A 19,365-nucleotide genomic window follows, 5' to 3' on the forward strand; every position below is an offset into this window, starting at 1 on the left:
CAAAGGATGAACGGAATACAGGACTAGGGTAGGAGGTGGCGGCGTGTACAAAGAATGGCCTCTCCGTCCTCATTCAAACCGGAAGCCCGTGGCCCAGAGTCCCCGTGGTCCCATTCTGACATGGGTGTGGAGATTTTGCGCCGAAGTCTGCCGCTAATTCTCCTCCAGCCAACACCCCCTCTATCGCCCGGTTGATCCAACGACACATAAGACTGCACGAATCCAGGTAAGATCGAGTCCTCCATGAGCTCATGGACGATCTTGACGGCATCATCCAATTCTGATGGATGTGGAGGAAGTACAGAAGGACGTAATCCAAGAAGTCGAGCCCTAACTTCAGATGGAAGGTTGACCTCGTGATGTCCGCTAGGAAGGATATAAGTGCCCAGAAGATCTTCCCATAGTCGCTGCAGGTAATCGTAATGGCGCTTTAGAGATACCCAAGGGATTTGTTTACCCTCGACTATCTCTGCGTAATAAGCTCGGTATCTCGATGCGTCTAGGATGAATTGGAGGGTTTCTAGGCAATGATTTTTTGAAAGATAGGCTTTAAAATCGTTGAACCTCCATGGGTCTGGAGACAAATCAGAAATAACGTCAGCTAATGATGGCATTATAAATTGTGTCTTCGGTGTAAGGAAGAGCTTGCAATCTAGCCCTGTCGCGCCTCGGGCCTTATCTTCTTATCTCCTGAGTGCGCAAACACCTCCAACCAGGTCACGACGAGGGGTTCGATCCAATCAGAAGGCGCCAAAAAAGGGTACATAATTCCTCTGCTAAATTAGGTGGTGATAGAAGTCCCAACAATGCTTCGTATTACAAATCGCAACATCACAAATACGGCATCCGTGAGAGGTCTGACTCCGCACATCCGGCCTCTTCATCTTCTTCTTTTCCTCACTGCCGCTGACCTCCGTAAGAGGGCTCAATTCCGGGGCTCTTACTCTTAGCTGCCCCTGCCCACAGCCCTGACAGGCTAGGCAGTCTGACTTTACCTTGCGGTTGACATGATTGATCTTGCGATCGATGTGTTCCCTCTGTAATTCGGGTTGTTGTAGATCACGCTCGTCTCCGGCTCGGTAATGCCTCCTTGCTTGACTGTTATGTCCGTAGGTATTAAATAATTCGTTATAAATGCACTCTCGCCACTCCCTTTGATTCGTATATCTCTTCCAATTTGGCTGCGGTCCGTGAAGTTGAGCAATGTAGCTGTTAACGAGGGCCACGTCAAGGAGGAAAGTCCATGCAAGTGCCTGCCACGCACCACGGCGTAGGGGATGATCATACTTATAACAAGACCTCAGTTGGTCACCACGGTCAATATGATTCATCTGGTCGTTATAAGCAGCAGCCACTGTCGGTATGTTGATCTCTTTGGTAGCTTCGTTACCAAAAAAACGCCGTATTGGCTTGGCTTCTGACTTCCGTGATGACGGCTTCTTCCTCTGCCGGACGACACGCTCATCGTCGGCGCCGGTGAACACGGTGGTCAAAAACAACACAAGCTTGTTGTCCTTCCAAGCTATTTGGTTGACCTAGGGATACAGAATGAAGACGAATTAGTAGGGATTTCTCAGCCGAAAGTGTCTGAAGCTAGTACCTGGTTGTCAGAAGTCGGGATCGCCTTGACGGTATTGAATTCGTACATTTTTTTGACCTTGCCGTCATTATTCTTATCATCCACTAGTTCCTGGTTGATGCCGCTATTTGTACGAGCCGTGCCTGTGGCACCGAAGCCGTGGCTGCGGAGGTTGCGGAAGAGGGGAGACGACGAGAAAAGGTTATCCACAAATACGTGATATGTCGCTTCTGGCAGCATATTTGTAAGGGCAACGACGACAGCCTGAGTTGAATTCGTTGTGAAAGACTTGTCTTCTGTACTAGGGGCTTTGGCTGTGACTTTTCTTCGCTTGCTTGGCCGACCTCGTGATGATGACTTCTGGGTTGAAATTTCATCGCCAACGGCACCATGTGGTTTCTCCTTGACGTGCCAAATCCACCGAAAAAAGAAGCCGCATTGGGCGATAACCCATATCTTGAAGCCCACGGGGTCAGGCTTGCTTTTGACAACCGTTATGTCGTCGCTTTCGCCGGTATAACGGATCATACACTCATCGACGGCAAGGTGAGGCCCGGGCCGGAATATCTGCATGGATACGGCTTGCATATGGTCAGACCACTCTTCAACGCATTGGAATACCTTCGGAATAGGTGCAGTTTCGTCATATTTGGTGTGGTCAAAGGGACGAAGGTGCCTGTGGATAAGCTGAAACTTGTTATATGAGATGAACTTGATAAATGAGTGCGCAGGACGTTGATCACCGGGCTTGGGGGGTTTCCGATAGCTTCGTATCGTCTTTTCTTTATGCACACCCATATAAATTAGCGCACCAATCGTCGTTAACACCTCTGAGACCGTTGTTCCTTCCCATTTGTGTAGTTTTGAAGTCCGCTCCATCGGGGTATTCCAGCTGTCAATAACGCCGTTTTCTTTGAGCCACGTGATCCAGGAATTTGTGTAAGATACCCATTTCTCAACGAGTTATATAGGTAGAAAAAGCTGGAATAGTTGTAGAGGCGTTGGAGGCAGTGTGTTAATGTGAAAAGGGCGTGTTTCTACGTGGAAAGGCTCGAAGTTGGTGCCTCGATCATTTTCAGCCGGAAAATCAACGGCGCGCGTAGGGTCATTTGGCTACAGGCGGCGACTGTGCTCCTCCTTGATAAAGCTCTTGTCATCATAGGGGTTGATGACCTGTATCTCTTCTAGAATCGGAGGGGAAGTCATTGATGAAATCAAAATAATTTGATGGTGTTTAAGGTGGGAAATGGCATTAATTTCTTATCGGATTAAACTTTTCGTACCCCTCACGTACTTCCGAGGTGCCCGTGATCATGTGGGGCGAGGTACGCCTTGGAGGTGCTTGCGCACTCAGGAGATAGGAGGACGAAAAAACGGGTAGTTTATTGGTGACCTCACGCAGTCAAGAGGGACAGAGTGTGTGTAGTTTGGCCGCAACGGGTCACCTGTCACTGCGGTCTTATGCGTAAGCGTGTTAGACCGCAGCGTCAGAGAGGGCTCGTCCGCGCTCCCTCGTAGGGAGGCAAGTGTCTGTATATTGTAGTAGTGCTATATACAGAGGGAAGGTGGGGCGGGTGAAAGTCGAGTCTTGACTGCGTGAGAGATGACGAGACACCTGCCGAGGCGAGCAATTGACTCCCCGTGAGGCAGTTGCAGGAGGGAAGAAAACCCCTCAGTGAACCTTCCGAGCCGGGAAGTCTATTGTGCAGTGTGGTCATCACGTGAGGCAACCCCAATAAAACTACTCCCTTGGAGGCGAAACGGAAGCATGGCACTGCATGCGCGGTACGTACCTCGATCACTCGATCTCTTTGACTGCGCGAAGGCTCCCACACGGTACCAGTCTCCACTACTAGGTCACTATCTAAGTCGCTCGCTAGCTTGGTGGCAATGTGTTAGTCCTGTATCTCGATTTGGGTGAGGGTAGAGAGATACTGATCGTAATTGGCTAAGATCCCTGTAAGATACCCAATGGGAGCCTTCGCGCAGTCAAAGGAGATAGGACGAATACAATAGACTGTGGAGCAGAAACTCGTGGTCATTGATTAAAGTTCTCGATGCGCTACAGCAGAGGCAAATTCCCTTTTATTCACACGCAGACGTCAATCGAACGGATGGAAGGAGACCCAATAATTGCATTAAGCAAGAATGTGGCGAGGGTGATGCGAATATGGCGCACCTCTGTGCTGAAGGAGGGGTATATCTCAGGGAGGCAGAAGGTTAGATAGATTGGATGAATTTCCCTTGATGGTGCCATATAAACATCTCACTGAGTTGACCAGAAAATTCAACACTTCCCCCAATACAGCAATCATGCATAGCCTGTTCTCCCTGCGACGCCAAAAGAGTTCGTCTTACGGCAGTTATCCAGATTCTTCGGATGACGAAGGCTATGGCAGCGAAGACAGAGGCAGGCCCAGAGCCTGGTCTCTAAGTCGCCAAAGTTTTGACCTTGGGGGTCCAGCCCGAGGTCATCGTTTGACTTCTCATTCCGAGATGAGGCGTGCTCAGTCCCTCGATCGACCACATCACTACCATCACCGCAGCCGCCCAGAGTCATCTCGCCGAGCCCGTCACGATGGTAGAAAGAGACACGACGAAAGCGAGCCGCAGTCTCAACGGAAGCTAGAACATGCCATCAACGCGGCCATCGACGCCGCTGCCCTGGAGGCATTCCAGCTAAGAAAAGAGCCTGGCGAGTGGACCGGGGCCAAAGGAATGAGAGTGGCAACGGCAGCGGTGGGTGCGGCAGTTCTAGACGCGACACATGATGGGCATCCAGACAGACATAGCAAGCGAACCTTGGCAAAGTCGACTCTGGGGGGCCTTCTTGTTAATAGGCTGTTGAATGGGTCTCGACAGGAGCTTAGATATCGTCGATATTGACGGGATGGAGGCATAAGAAGAATGAGGCTTAAAATTGAAGGAACAAGTTCTGCCTGTTCCGATATGGCCCTCTGCAAATGATCAAGGCTCGCCTGGATTTGCGTATCACCTAATTGGGACTCGGGAAACGGCTGAGCAATGATTGTAAACAGGGCAAAGTGGGGAGTAACATTCGGGGCGCATCGACCGTTAGCCAAATCCAATACATCTTCTGCAATTGGCTTGGCCGACGACGGTTCGACGGCCTGCGACCCCTCGCTGATGAATATTACTTAGTACCAGCTGTTATCGCTATCGAATGACATGGTCATAAACGCGATAAGTCAAGATCTGTCTCTGATACTCGACTTCGAACCTGCCCATCCGCTCAGACAATGCTCCCAGCCCCCATGATTGAAAGGCCTTCACCGAACCCGTCCGGTATCTCATGTGCGACCCTATCAACCGTCCATATGAATGCTTCCAGAAGAGCCTTTCCAACTCTCCCGTCGTTCATCTGACACATCGTTTCGGTAAAGGACACGCTCTGTTTCCCAATCGAGTTGACAAAGCCGAGCCCAAGGCCGACCACGGTTTCGAAGACCTTATATTTCCGCTCCATCCGTGCTGCATGGCGGGGGAGATACATCAGATATGGCAACAGAAAGTTGAGGAAGGAGATCAAGTTAACCACAAACATCTGGACACCGCGGCGCAGAATAGATCGTGGCTGGCCAGAAGCGCATGGAGTGAAGCCAACTCCAAGCTGAACCGCCCCCAGGTGCAGATGGGCAACGTCCTCAGGTAGAGCGGACTGGATCCGCCTCAGTTCGCAAACATCGAGGTCCTGGGGAAGTGCTTTGATGAGATACGTCACACCATCAATGAAGACCGTCCGCTCGAAATCAACATCCTCCTCTGCGATTGCAGGCTTGTCTCCCTCGATTGAGGTGTTCACAAGGTTGATCCTGAGAGTGAACATGAAGTCTTGGGAGTTGACGCAGTTGAATTCTCGAAAATCTATCATAACAGAATCGCCCAATACCTCTACAGCACCAGTCGGGAATGCCTCTTCCGCGTTTCGCCTGGACTGTTCTCCCTAACGTCAAGCCATTCATTTTAGCTGGTATTCGGCGTCTCGTCGCTCGATACTAGATGTTCAACGGTATCAAGCCAGAGACGAAGACGGAGGAAGACTTCGGACCGACGCTTGTGAATCTATACGAGGGTGGCGGCTCTAGGAGCGCCAGCCCCAGGAAGAGGAAGCCGCAAAATAATGACGGCGAGGATGCGAATCTTGACGGGGCAAATCAGCGGTATAGGCTCTTGAAGGTTGGAACAGTGGAAGGACGAGGAAACGGACTCGGATGGACGTCAACGGTTGGGGCGATGCCCATTGTCAGGGGCAAGGATCACTACCATTGTGAATAGCTTCACGGTCAGCGTGAACGCTACACCATAACTAGCATCAGGCAACAGCCTGCTGCCTATGAGATCGGCAGACTGAACACAGGTATAAGAGACTGACTCTCGTCACTCCTTTAGATAGAAAATCAAGCGCTCATTTGATCCTCATGGCCCATCAGTACCTGCGACACCCATAACGGTTTCTGGGATGATATTGCTGCCGAACGCGGACGCGTAGACGATGCCGCATCAACTCTACCTTCGTTGTTGAGCTCGAGCTCATCTCCAGACCCGGGTAGCCAATCTACACACGAGAGATTACTACTGGACGCACCGCGCTCCTAATCGTTCTCCCATGACAAGGCCGTCACGTTAGGGGCAAGTGGACAGACATTGGACGGCGCGGTATAATTTATACTGGGCGGGCTTTCGATGAAGGAGAGGAACGGGAACTAGTCTCCCCCGGCGATGGCCTTGCTCTAGCCAACCTCCTCAGGTTATGTTGCTTTCACCACCACGTAACTATATCTTACATACGAAAAGGCCTTGTGAAGAAAAAGGCGGGAATAAAACCGTGCCGACCCCAAGCAAGCGGCCAAATCCATTGTACGTCGACCTGACTGGCCGTTTCTGCCCCTCTACTACTCCTCCATTTTGACACCGCCCTTGGAGCCAGTTTTAGACGCCGCCAGTTCTGGCATCACCAGGACGCGCACCTGGAAAGGCTTCTGTCGCCTAGGCCAATATGTTTGACTTCGCGACGCCGAACGCGTGCGACATGGTTCATCCTTGCCAAGGGGCGGCATCATCGTCCAAAGAGAGACTAAATTTGACGAGCGTTGTCGTGTCCCCAGATGAGATCTCCATCATGTTGCTCATTGTTCGGCGATTCGAGCAATTTGGCCAGGCGGCACCATCCCGACGTCTTGGAAGGGAGACATCTGGCCATATGTCAAGGGGCCCAATATCAGTATTTATTACGCCCGGGAGAACGGATCTCATAGGGCTGGTGGCTACGCTAAGCTGTCTTCACTTCCCCCGCCGGACCACCTAAGAGAGCCCCACTCTTCTTGCCAGCTCGTCTCTTTCTCCTGCCCCGCTTGCTTGACTCTGCTTGACAGGCCTGCTTGAAGGCCGATTTCTCCAAGTGTTCAGCATCCTGTCCTCAGCAGCTGAAGCACGGTCTGCCAAAATGAGACTGTATGTTAGTAGGATCCGATCTGAATAGTCAGTGTGTCTGAGGGTTCTTATCCATCCATGTCAAGCCTCCCCGTTGCAATGGCAAATTTGATCGTCGCTCGTACTGCCTGCATGGCTGGTGCCCATTTGGCACCGTCAGACGCGGCCTTTCCTCCCAAGAAGAGCGAGAGGTTTCCCATCTTTGTTCGTGAGCATTTCAGCATGCCTTCCCGTTGCGTTGTCCACTTTGTGCATCTGAATAGAAAATGTTGAACTGTCTCGGGTGCTTGGCCAGATTCGCACGTATCCGATTCCACTGCATCGATCTTGTGCAGAAAGCTGTTCACTCTTGCCATTCCGGTCAAAGCGGAGCTGGACCAGCACCTCTGCTTCTTTCCTCTTCAGCGGGTCATATAGAGTACGGGTATGCTTGCCTGGCAGTGCCGTGTCTATCTGCTTCGAGTATTTCCCGACTCATTCTGGTAGTGTTCTCGTTTGCCGCTGCTTGGTTATCGCTAGTCTTATCCTTGTGGATCTTGCTAGGTGCGGTGGCACATCTGGTCTGCATTCTCCTTCTGTGGCCTTTCTGGCTGCTGCTTTGGCTTTTGGTCCCAGCGCGAAATTCTCTTCTCCTGCTGGAACCCACATCATCCGGAGAGAGTTGTTCTCGTCTGCAAGAAGCTTGACATGAACGTAGATTCGCCGAATGGTCTGTTGGCCGGATTGTTGTCGCGGCCGCCGTATGGCTTCTTGTTGGAATGAGAAAATGCTAATTGCTTAATTCATCCTAAAAGTGCAGTAGGGGAACCACTGTTTATGTACAGGCACGATCTCTTGTAGAATATTCCTCCTTCTTCCACACCTTGCCACCGCCTTGGCCGCCTCACACTTGTGATCTCCAACACTTCTAGTGCGGAGCGGCTGCTTGTCATGACGGTTATATTCTGTCGACACAGTCCATTTGGCATGCATCTCAGCGCCATCTCTATAGCGCCCAGCTCGGCGATGTATGGGTTCAGCTTCTCCCTCAACCCAAGAGTGATGGAGTAGCTGGCCACTACCTCGTCGGCATTGTTGATCGTCGTATCTCGTACGAAACCTCCCATGCCACCTTAAAGAAGTCCATTATCCTCAAGGCTTGGGAAAAGTGCGGAATCTCCCCTTTTAAACTTTCTGTGGTGTTAGAACAGCCCAAGGATCCTCTATCGTCATTGGTGGAGCAAGTATCGCTACGGGGGCTTCCCGGCTACGCCAGAGAAGGAACCGAGTCATTAGACTGCACCCTTCCCTCTGTGCGGCTTCTTGAGCCACAGACTCCCCTGTCAAAGCGCCAATTTACATGGAACGATGTCCGTATCCCCCCCCCCCTTTTACGTATGCGCACAATTGAGAGCTATTCCGAGTACGTCAGGTTGCGAATAGAGGCGTCCGTGGCTTCCGGGGTGCCTCTCACACCGTCAGTCACACATACGTACGATAAAATGAGGAAAACTCACGTAACCCTCGCACTCAACGGAATCACCGCCACTCAGGAGATGCACCGTCTAAAAGAGAAGGCATTGAGACGAGAGAGGCTCAATGAGGGGATGTCGTTTGTATGCAAATACGGCCCAATTCGCGTCTCCGATGCGAGGCTCCGTGTCGCCCGTGACGAATACCATCGACAAGCAGCACAGGCCGAGGAACAGCGCCGCCTTGTAAAGACAGATACACATGACGAAGTGAAGTATATAAGAAGGTGGTTAGCAGAGGTTAGATCGAGGGTCCGGCGCAGCATCACAGAGGTAAAGATCAACGAGATTTACAGCTAGAGGAGGAGGCACTGGAAGCCTCTTCTTTCCTTTAAGAAACAGACTGAATGGTGGTCAAAGACCGATAGGAGACTTCACTTAGATTCGGCTGAGTGGCTGGGTCAGCGCTATGTGATGCATCGTGAGCTTCACGAACAGAATAAGCTTCTTCCTGACTGGGAGCCGGCTGTGCCATGGCCCCCTATCTACGATACTGAGGTTATTGGGGAGGCGATGAGGTTCATCATCCTAGAGGAACGAGAACGGCGAGCAAGAAGAGCCCTGTTGCTAGACTATGAAATTGACGGACTGGAGATATCAGAGGAAGTTGACGGTGAGAGCGAGGGAGAGGAACTCATCGTTAAGGACGAAGACGAGGAGGATGACTTCTAGTTATCCCGGGTTTCATTTGGCCAGTTGATTTACTATGTAATTCCTTAATTGTGGGCAAAAAACCCAACTTCTTGGCCGTCTCCTTGAGTGCCAATTCAGGGGCTGCTTAGTTGCGTACGGGGTGGTTGATTTGCAAAATTTGGAGGACATGCTTTAAATGAAGTGACATCGAATCTCTAGTAACTTAGATGGCGGCGGCAGTATCTTTTTTTGCAAATCAACCCTCCATTTGCTAGTCAGACCACCCCCCTACCGGATGTACGGAGGTCAGGGGATGGTCGATTTAGAGGCCCCCACAGTAGGTGGTGCCGGATGGTATTTTCTATGCTTCTCTATTAGGCGAAGAGTGCGCTCTGCAACAATTACCTAGTTACACTTTGTTCAGGCCGTGTTCTATCGCGTCGGTTTCCCTTCCAAACCCAACAAATGAAATAACCATGGCCGCTTAGAATCCGTCTTCAATGCTCAAACAAAGTAACGTTAGTGAAAGCCAAACGACCAAGTAATATACACATTATCCAGATAAACACACACATACATCACACTCTCAGTGTGCCAACGCGGCAACTAATCGCTTCTCATCGTTTCCTACCGGCTCTCAACAGTCTCGGCAAATAGAATATCCACAAAAGAGGATACAAGGCCTACAGATCCCTTACGCGCCGCAATGTCAATGGACAGCTGTACTTTTGAGCCCGCATGCATGTTGGGTCCGATATGGCCCATTGGCTGTAGCTCGATCCCTGCTGCAGGCGATGTTTTCGAGTTGGTCGGTTCGATCGTGACCGTGTCGGAGCCGTCAGATCTAGGGTCCGTCTCTCCCCTTGGATTTCCTTCCTCAACATCAATTGTGATTTCTTGAAACACCATGATGCCCCCGTACGATGGCGTCGCCTGAGCTTCATCTTCCCGTGCTGCCGGATATATGCCCGAACTCTCTACTGAGTCCATCGACCTTGTCCGGTTGATATTATCAGACGGGCAAAGGTTAATCGCCGAACCAGACCGTGTGGAATCGGGTGAGGAGAATCGTCGTCCGCCCACTGCCGCCATGGCCCTACTGTTTAACTTGGTCGCCACTGAACTGTCGGTCCGTCCAAATGACCAGAACTTGGCTGACCGTCCGTGCCCGCTGTCTTGACATCCCTCGCACCGGTCCCCGAGCTTGACAATATGACCAAACTCCTGATGCACGCCTCGGGTGAACTCTTGTTGAAGCTGTGCTGACACCTGGCGCATCTTAAAGAAGCTAAGAGGCACAAACTCACAGTTTTGACTCAAGAGTACTGAGTGGATAGGAATCACCAATCGCATCGCGATCATGGAGGCCTCAGCCTGAGCTTTGTCACCTCGGCAAGGCACACGAACGATGGTGGGCGTGAGGACGGCGTCTTCAAATAGGGGCTCCTGTGTCCACTCCCGTAGCGCTTTGATTGTGTCCGAGAGCTGACCTGCAAACTCTGTCTCTTGGGCGCTTCGTTGTAGCGAGGCCTCCTCCCTTAAATCCTGGAGTACCTTGGAAACAGAAATGTTCTTGAGCCTCCTGAGAAACTGCACGTGCCACTTATCGAGGGCCTTGGTCGGAAGAGGCACGGATGGGAGTAGATGGTGGGCATCCTTTCGGACCAGGACCTCAAACCCGGAGCTGACACGGGCCCGGACGGCAAAGAAACCCAGATGGACTCCTGGAAGCATCTGGGTCTCTTCTGTCGTATATGTCGACATGGATCGAAGTTTCGTCTCGAAGTCTGGAGTCTGGATCTGCATCCTCGACCTGATAATGTCGCTCACCTGATGAGGCTCTGCGAAACGATAGCCAGCTGACACGAAGCGCTCGACGTCTCGATCCGATTTAACGCGGCGTATGAGCAACATCAGCGATCCGCGTCCAAAGTCTGATTGCCAGGTTTCGAGACACTTTTCTGCCATGTCAAAGTCGCCCTGTTCGTTTCCGTGCACGTCTCTGTTTTCTGATATGGGACTTTCCTGAGAGATTTTGTGAGGTTCTGTCTGTGACCGCTTGCTGTTTGCTCCCGTGGGAAGAATCTCATCCCATAAGACGCCTACCGAAGTAAGATCCTCTCTGAGTCGGTCTGCCAACGCTGCTGCTGCGAGACAAAATAGTTCCCTGAAGATGATGTCGTACTGTTCAATTATCTCGCCGTGCTCGTTAATGAGCTGAATACCACGCCGTCCATCTTTGTGGGTGCCCGAGTGCGGCAGCTGTGACACATGCCGCCTCATGCCGCCGACTAGAGTTGAGATTATGCCCCAGTCTCTCGATGCCTGGAACATCCACTGAAATAGTGGGTGACCGATGCCGAATCCTTCCTTGGTGTTCTCGATGGAGTCAGTAAGGGGCTCAGGTCGTAGAAGTGTAACTGGACCAAATACTTACCATTTCTAAGAAGGAGTCGGTAACGACGGTGCTGGGAATGAATCCATCAGGATCGACGAGGATTCTACCGCCATTATCAAAGACGGCTGCGCCTAATGTGACCTGTTGGGCTCGGAGCGCTGACTTCTTCATATTCCTTGCCCGAAGGAGGGCAGAGATGGCAATGATGAAGCAAGCACCAAGGGACTATACTAATCAGCCACTTCTTTGCTGGTATGGGACCAGATTATACTGACCAGACAGATTACAACCGTGACAGTTGCGCTCCTTGAGGGCCCGTTGCCTTCAGGCTTAATACTCTTAAGCCGATATCGAGTTCCCATAGCAGCACACCAATGCATCCCTGACACGGCACCTGCAAGGAAAACGGCTGAGATAGCTCGCTTCCACCACGAATTAACCCACATAGCTCTAAAAACGAAAAACATAGCGAGTGCAACATTGCTAGCAACGACAGCGATGAAGGCAGCTCCGACAACAAAGGCAGGTCGATATACGCAGGTATAGTTTTCGATAGAGGCGTTTCCAAGGTAATGCATGCCGCAGACGGCCGTGCCGCAGAGGACTCCACCAATAATAACTCTCCACCAGGAAACGGCATTATTGGTGCCGATAGCGAGAAAGGCTGCCAGCAAGACGAGGATAGGGACCAAGAACGATACGGCTGTGGATCCGCTCGAGTAGGCGATTTGCATCTCGGGCTCTCCATTGCCAAGGTCGATGGCTCTATTTCCGATGAAGTGCTGATGGAGGGAAGTAGATGGTGAGCGTCTGAGGGATTATGGGATGAGATTTACCTGTAGGGAATATGATAACTTACCATGCACCAGATGGCTACTCCGCCCATGGTGACAGCAGAGCTCACGAGCAAGAGGCTGAACTTGAGTCAGCATGATTGTCCTACGAGCATGCAATGAGGGTGTATCATACTGGTTGAAGAGCCCCCGGGAAGCCGTTCTCCTGTTGAGAAGCTCGAGGGTCGAGCCAGCACCGACCAGGCTGACAACATAGCTGAGAGAGACAAAGCCGGGATTGTAACTCTGGGGCACGATGTGGCCCTGGTACTCGCGAAACAAGTCGTGGGAAGACATGGCAGGATTTAGAAACCCGCGGAGGAGCAACGACGAGTCGCTGGCGCTGTATGGGAGAGGAACGGGGATCCTTACTTGACTGGGTGGAACATGATGGGCACGGGTGGTTCTTATCTGGCACTATAGACTACGAGTGCGTACGCAGTAGCTACGTGGGTAGGGAGTCTTACCTTGATGGGAACTCGGCTGCCGTCCTACAGTGTGGTGACTAGCAGAGTGTGGCTTCGGGGGCTGCCTTGATGGAGCCAGACACAACGGGATGATGGCGCTAAATCAAGCCACAAATTCGTCCAACGGGCGCGGGATGCGACAACTAGCATCAGAAAAGGAGCTGTCAAACATGGCTCATCACCACATAAAAGTCCGACTCCGACAAGCCCGACAAGCCCGACAAGGCCTCATCGGAAACCGAAAAAAAAAAAAAAAAAAAAACCAATGATTGGCCTTTTGGAGGAGTGTTGCCAAGTGATATTGATTACTGATGACGATACTCTTTTCTTTGACTGTGTGCACATATTTGCGATGAAAGGATGGCCACCAACGAAGGTTTGGTGCAAGAACTAACGTGAGGAATAATTTGCAACACCTAGTCTTGGTTGTGGATATGAAGCACAAAGGGTTGGATCAGGACTCAAGAGTGAGAGCGAGAGTCGGGATTTCGACCGGAACTTTTTTTTTTTTTTTTTTTTTTTTTTAAACCTTCTTGTTGCTTATTAGTGCTTTTCCTTGCTTTTTAGGTCTCCCAAGGAGCAAGCTATGAGACGAGAGTGGGGGGTCGAAAGCGGCCTGTAGCGAGAGGTAGAAGAGACGAGGGAAGCATGTTTCCCTCCCGTCTCGACTTTGGAACAACCGGTTTCGTAATTAAAACCCTTGTTGATTTGCTGGAGGCCAGAGGCCGGCAATTGAAGCCGTAGCCTCGGGGGATGGCGCCCAAATGAAGCTGGAAGGAGAAGAGTTCTGAGCTGTGTGAGACTTGGGTGTGCTTGTGCATGTTACTTGTAAGTGTCCTTGTATGAGTCATGGGTGTGCTCTGACCTCCCAAATCTCCCCGAACACACATCCCTACTCCCTGTCAAAGTATCATCTGCACGGGACACCCGATCCAGGCCCACGGAGATGACTTGGCGCCTTGACAGGCTGGTGGACCTTGCGCCTCGCTGGGGCCTGGCAGAACGAGTAATGTCAGTGGCTGGCTGAGCTGAGCCGGGAGGGGAATGACGTGCAAGGATACGTAGTAAAGGCCAGGGTTGTTTGGTGATCAAAGTGAATATATAATTGAGGCCTGTCTGTTTAAGATTGTTCTTGGATGACTTAATCATAATATGAGATCATCGACCATTGCTTTTCCTGGCAGGCCGATGAAGAATTGTCGAGATATATGTCACTCTGCTACTGTTGGGAGCACGGACATCCTCCCCTTTTACAATAGTTTGCAATTTGAAAAGCAGGTGTCCACACAGTGTCACTACCATGGCTCTAGACACAGTATACATTTAAGAGTGGCTTCAATGACTTTTAGAGTAATGCTTTGCCGTGAGCAAGGGGGGTACTTCGGCGACTCGTGAAAGGTCCTGTGGTTGGTAACTCACACTGTCTACGGGCGCGAATTTGATAGGACGCTGGCTATACTTACTAGTACCAAAGAGCACCTCTGCCATCTAGCTTGTAATGGACCTCACGCCTGATATCGCTGACCTTTCAGTCTCTTTTTGTCGATATGGCCGCTTACAAAGTAGATCTCTGTACCTGAAAGTCTTAACGCTCTACTTCACACAGACACTTTTAGTGCAAAGAGGAAGATGGTACTCTGAACTCTAGCGAGGCAAGGACAGGGCGTTCTCTTTTGCCCACTGGTTTGGTTTTGACGGTAATCAGCCTGAGACATTCCTGAGTGGCAGAGCCACCACGCTCAAACTGCAGGAGTATACTGCGCCCTCGGCGCCCATTCAAACGAGGATTCCGCAAGGATCACCCGTTTCGCCCATTCTATACCTCTTCTACAATGCGGACCTCATTGAGGCTTGCAGAACAGAAGACACGGAGGCTATCGGGTACATCGACGACGTGTCGATCCTAGCAGTGGGCCCAAGCGCACAACGCAACTGCAAGACTCTCAAGGGCATCCACCAAAATGCTAAAAGATAAGCAGCCAAGCATAAGTCCCAGTTCGCGCCCACCAAATACAAACTCATCCACTTCACCAGAGACCCAAAAATGAATGACACGCATGCTCTACGCCTGCCGCATACCACGATCAAAGCGTCACCGTTCAGCCGGAATCTAGGTAGGCATCCAAATGGACACCAGACTCCGCTAGGACTACCATCGGGAGAAGATGGAAGCAGGCGCCACAAAGCGACTCTCAGCCTCGTCGGCTCTGGCGTCGTCAACGTGGGGCACTGGACTCGTCAACCTCCGACAGGTCTACAGAGCAATGATCATACCTCCGGATACGACTCAACCACGGGAGCCCGCGCCGGACCGCAAGTTGAGGCCGACACACTACAGATTCTAATGGCGACCACTAAACTCACCATCCGCCAAGCCATGCAAGGCGAATAGAAGACGGCGTGGGACACCGCCGAACACAGCAGAGAGTTATACAAGCTTGGGGTATAGCCAGGAAAAGCGACACTCGACAAGCATCAAGGGACGCACCGGGCCATCAGCCCAGTGATCACCCAGATGCGTACCGGCAAGATCGGCCTCCGGGCCTATCTAAGCGCCACCAACAAAGCCGAGACCGACCAATGTCAGTGCGGTCGCGGACCACAAACGGTACAACACATCCTGCTCAAGTGCAGGAACTAGATAGAAAAACGACAAGAGATATGGGCAGGCAAGCAGCCATGCGTGGACGTCAAACGCATTCTCTATAGCACGTCAATGGCAGTACAAGCTGCAAAGATAATCCTCAGGACGGGACTCCAAGAAGCTACCGATACAAGTAGCATAGACATCTGGAGATTTACCAGTCATCATGCGCCTCACTGGTTTCCATTCGCTGTCAATTGACATTCGCAATCAAGATCGTGGCGGGGTGCAACCTAGACCCCGCACAACTCTTCCAAACTCGCCCGCAAAGATTGCGCCTCGACAGCAAAAACGTCCTTCTCCTGCTTCTTTGGCGCCCATTTCCTCTTCCGATTTCCACCATTGACGTTGATGGGCCCGAGAGGTTGTCGGGAATGGAATTCCGCCAGCATCAAGTCTACGATCATAAATCTACCAGTACGTTTATCGTAGAGCACGTTGCGTGGCTCTGCATCGCAGTGGAGAACACGGTGCTGATGCAATCGACCGAGCGCGGCGAGAATCTCATTGGCGACACCTGTATTGACCTCTCCCAGTTCTTTCAAGACTGGTCGCCCGCCATAACTGAGAAACATGAAGCACTCATACACGCCGCTATCATAGTAGTAGGGCTTGATGAGGTCAATGGTACCGAGACAGACCGGAACAACCTTCCCCTGGAGTTCCCGAAGATGATCGTATATCTTGTTTTCGTGGCGTAGATGCTTGGTATCCATGGCCTCTACACCTTTCGCCACAAGCGTGTAGCCATGCGACGACAGGCGGACTTTGAAGAGGGATCCACGTGATCCTGATAGGTAGAGCGGCACACAATCAGCATTCTCTCCGCGATCAACTGCTAGTTGATCCCGCGTCAGACGAAGAAACTCGCGTCGGTTGATGTGTATATTGCCATGATCCCTGAAGTTGGGGCATTTCTCATCCATTGGGCCGCCAAACGCTAGCCCACGAAGACACTCGTGCGTGCAGTATGGTCGGTCTTGGATGTTTGGTCGCACGTTGGTGCCCTCTTGTGAGGCTGCTCTTCCATCCTGCTGCTGCATCTCGTTCGACCCGACGTCTGTTGATGTGGTTAAGGCACCTCCGTGACTAAGGGCTGGGTTTGGCGTTGGGCAAGGGCTCTCGTCGTCATCGTCATCGCTGTCGTCACCGTTTGGCTGCGGCGTCCCGTCCTGGGGTGGCAAACATCGAGACCGTGTCCGGATCGGAGAGCGTACAAACCCTTTCCAGCGTTGCGCCTTGTAAGGAGTTTCGCGTCGCGTCTTCCGATCTGTTGCCGGAATGCTCCTCAATACCTCCTCATACTCCATAGACCATGTATCGAGATTTTCAGTCGCGTCATGCCAGGCTTGACGGGGTGGCGGCGATTGGATGGCCTGAAGCACAAAGGCAAAGGCTTGTGCGACAGCCGTACGATGGAGTCGAGTCTCGTCATCGTCCTGAACGTCTAGGCTTGGCACGCAGACGGAGTAGTAGACGCAGGAAGGGTCGTCCGGAATGTGGAGGAAAACATACGCCTCCCCAGTGCACACGTACCCATACTGGATGCCTTTACCTATCATGTAGGAGAAGAGCTGGGTCACAACGGCAGTGGCAAGTCGCCTCGCTGCGAATGCGAATCCCTCGCCCTCCTGGTTGATCACATCACGATCCGGTTGGATCTCTGAGACCAGCCCTGTGACGATCTCGCCACGCCTCAACTTATGTGATGCCTTATACTCGATCGCGACCGCAGGGATATTTCGTTCGTCAGAGGTCCGGTAGATGCAGAACTGGTCCGCTCGGTTGCCCTTTCCCCGCGCCTTTCGACGCCGAGTTGTTCGGTCGGGTGGCCTAGAACCAATAGATACTTGCTCCATGGATTCGGAGAGGGAGTCATCGGTAATCCCGAGATTCGTGTGGCTTTCGAACGTCACCGTTCCATCGAGGCCGAGATGGCTCCTCAGCAACGAATCGTTGTACGTCGCGTCCATCAGCTTCTGAACTGCGTTTTCCACAACGTCTCGCTCGCCGTTTCGGAGTCCAATCTCGCTGCTAACCGGGCGAAGCAAGGATCTCACATAATCCAGCTGGTGTCGGGATGGAAAGCTGGGTCGGGAAGAAAACGAGGGACTGAAGGAGAGCTGATTCCAGGCTTTTTCTTGTTCCCTTGCGAATGTGGTCCACGGGATGATTCGTCGAGGATAAATTCGGCTGGTCGGATTCGTCGTGTCCCCTTATGTCGTCAAAAAACGGTCGGTTACCACTTCAATAGCAAGGCTGAGCGAATGGCATGTTTCAAGATATTGGTGGAGTGACAACGGTTGCGATGCGCCCGCGCGTTCTTCTGCCTCTTCGCGTCGGCGTTGTTCTTCTTCGCGTCGGCGTTGTTCTTCTTCGCGTCGGCGCTGTTCTTCTTCGCGTCGGCGTTGTTCTTCTTCGCGCTGTTGTTGCTCGTCGAGGGCGCGACTTTCAGCAGCTTTGCGTAGGCGCTGTTCTTTCCGAAGCTGCTCTCGCAGCTGCTCAATATCAAGGTTTTCCATGGAAGCGGACGAATGTGAGCGGAAGAGCGAGTATGGCCGTCAAAAATTAGGTTGTTTTGAAGCTTTAACCAAACAAACTTGGATGAAACATCGGGGCAACAAGCAGCTGCCTACGCGTCATTAAGCGGTGTCTACACAGCCACAGCGACGCCACATGCGCTGCGTTCCGGTGCAGAACCACGCCAGCATGTCTGCGACCACACTCCAGGATTTTGCACTGCTCTTGGGCGCGCAGCCCTTGGGCTTTACTTCTTTTCGTTTGATCGAGAACAGCGTGCCACTGGTCCACCTTGCGTTCTCGGGGAAGTGCATGGATGGCCGTGTTGTCTCCGGACGTTGCGCCGCTCTGCTTTTCCCACTCTAGTGCTTCGTCTATCTTCAATTGTCGAGGACCTCCCGCCAGGTCACGACAGGGGAGAGCAGCCAATTAAAATGCATCGGATCAAAGGTACCTAATCCCCCACGAATCCCACGAATTTAATCCTAGGATAGAAGTACCAGCAATCTTTCGAGTTACAAATCGCTACATTACACCGCTCATATAAGTAGTGATCAATGACGCAACGTGTGGTTCCCCTCATGTACCTTCTTGATGACAGGGGTGTTGTGGGGCACGGTACGGCCGGGAGGTCCTCGACAATTCAAGGGATAATATTGTGTAGGCGGCATATTGCCCCTACGGCTGTTGAGAATCTTCAAGATGGGTGCTACCAAAAGTGATACTCGAAATCATGTCCTGCTGAATCAGTGGCTAACAGAGCGCTCAGCAGAATCGCCCTCTGCTATCTTCTTTGTCTTCATAGCCCTCAGACGTGTAGTTGAAACTGGGCATTGAAGTCACGAGGCAGTTGAACGCGCCTCGTTAGGGAGTCCGATAGCGGAGCCGCTATAATTGATGGAGTAATTGGGAGGAGCGACTAGCCCAGTCCAGTTTTAGAAGGACGGGTACCCGTCCCCCTTATTGATCGCCAGCCGATCCTGCAACATCGCACAGGCCAATATCACCAATTTTTATGGTGGGTTCTGGCAGAATGGCCGGAGAATAATACTTAGGATCCCTCGTCCATCCTTTGATTCCTCATGTGGGCAGTTTTCCGAACTTTGTAGTTGATGGCAGATTGTCTGCAGCGTAACTAAACCAAAGTTGCATGATGACAATACAAGCCAAGAGAACACCTCGACAATGCATAGCATCATTAACTTGTACTGAGCGGCTGCAGAATTTTAACACAGCTTGGACAACATCTGTCGCCTTCCATGAGTAAGCCGTGGGAAGCTGACTACCCTATACTGTGCCGGCGAACATTGCTGCGAAGTATCATCAATT

The 19,365-nt window shown here is 51.7% G+C and overlaps 6 protein-coding genes across 6 annotated transcripts; 2 read left to right on the forward strand and 4 right to left on the reverse strand.

Annotated features, from left to right (window-relative positions):
• Nucleotides 1-23: 23 nt before the first annotated feature.
• Nucleotides 24-2,458, reverse strand: MRS44_013716 (uncharacterized protein; the record flags this gene model as incomplete). The annotated part of the gene is made up of 3 exons (XM_065617174.1): nucleotides 24-407; nucleotides 996-1,535; nucleotides 1,601-2,458. 3 exons carry the CDS (start codon nucleotides 2,456-2,458, stop codon nucleotides 24-26), a joined length of 1,782 nt encoding a protein of 593 aa, XP_065473246.1.
• A 1,434-nt stretch (nucleotides 2,459-3,892) lies between these two features.
• Nucleotides 3,893-4,465, forward strand: MRS44_013717 (uncharacterized protein; the record flags this gene model as incomplete). Its single annotated transcript, XM_065617175.1, has 1 exon — nucleotides 3,893-4,465. The coding sequence occupies one exon, from the start codon at nucleotides 3,893-3,895 to the stop codon at nucleotides 4,463-4,465; it is 573 nt and encodes a 190-aa protein (XP_065473247.1).
• A 367-nt stretch (nucleotides 4,466-4,832) lies between these two features.
• MRS44_013718 (uncharacterized protein) lies at nucleotides 4,833-5,426 on the reverse strand (the record flags this gene model as incomplete). The annotated part of the gene is made up of 1 exon (XM_065617176.1): nucleotides 4,833-5,426. The coding sequence occupies one exon, from the start codon at nucleotides 5,424-5,426 to the stop codon at nucleotides 4,833-4,835; it is 594 nt and encodes a 197-aa protein (XP_065473248.1).
• A 1,703-nt stretch (nucleotides 5,427-7,129) lies between these two features.
• On the forward strand, nucleotides 7,130-9,213 carry MRS44_013719 (uncharacterized protein; the record flags this gene model as incomplete). The annotated part of the gene is made up of 5 exons (XM_065617177.1): nucleotides 7,130-7,234; nucleotides 7,294-7,454; nucleotides 7,728-7,770; nucleotides 7,942-8,781; nucleotides 8,902-9,213. The coding sequence occupies 5 exons, from the start codon at nucleotides 7,130-7,132 to the stop codon at nucleotides 9,211-9,213; spliced, it is 1,461 nt and encodes a 486-aa protein (XP_065473249.1).
• Nucleotides 9,214-9,801: 588 nt separating this feature from the next.
• MRS44_013720 (uncharacterized protein) lies at nucleotides 9,802-12,702 on the reverse strand (the record flags this gene model as incomplete). Its single annotated transcript, XM_065617178.1, has 5 exons — nucleotides 9,802-11,553; nucleotides 11,612-11,797; nucleotides 11,848-12,354; nucleotides 12,432-12,486; nucleotides 12,542-12,702. 5 exons carry the CDS (start codon nucleotides 12,700-12,702, stop codon nucleotides 9,802-9,804), a joined length of 2,661 nt encoding a protein of 886 aa, XP_065473250.1.
• A 3,047-nt stretch (nucleotides 12,703-15,749) lies between these two features.
• MRS44_013721 (uncharacterized protein) lies at nucleotides 15,750-18,038 on the reverse strand (the record flags this gene model as incomplete). Its single annotated transcript, XM_065617179.1, has 2 exons — nucleotides 15,750-17,585; nucleotides 17,760-18,038. 2 exons carry the CDS (start codon nucleotides 18,036-18,038, stop codon nucleotides 15,750-15,752), a joined length of 2,115 nt encoding a protein of 704 aa, XP_065473251.1.
• Between the last annotated feature and the right edge of the window lie 1,327 nt (nucleotides 18,039-19,365).

This window comes from Fusarium solani (genome assembly GCF_023522795.1).
Source record: "Fusarium solani strain SB1 chromosome Unknown bctg00000009, whole genome shotgun sequence".
Taxonomy (NCBI): Eukaryota; Fungi; Ascomycota; class Sordariomycetes; order Hypocreales; family Nectriaceae; genus Fusarium; species Fusarium solani.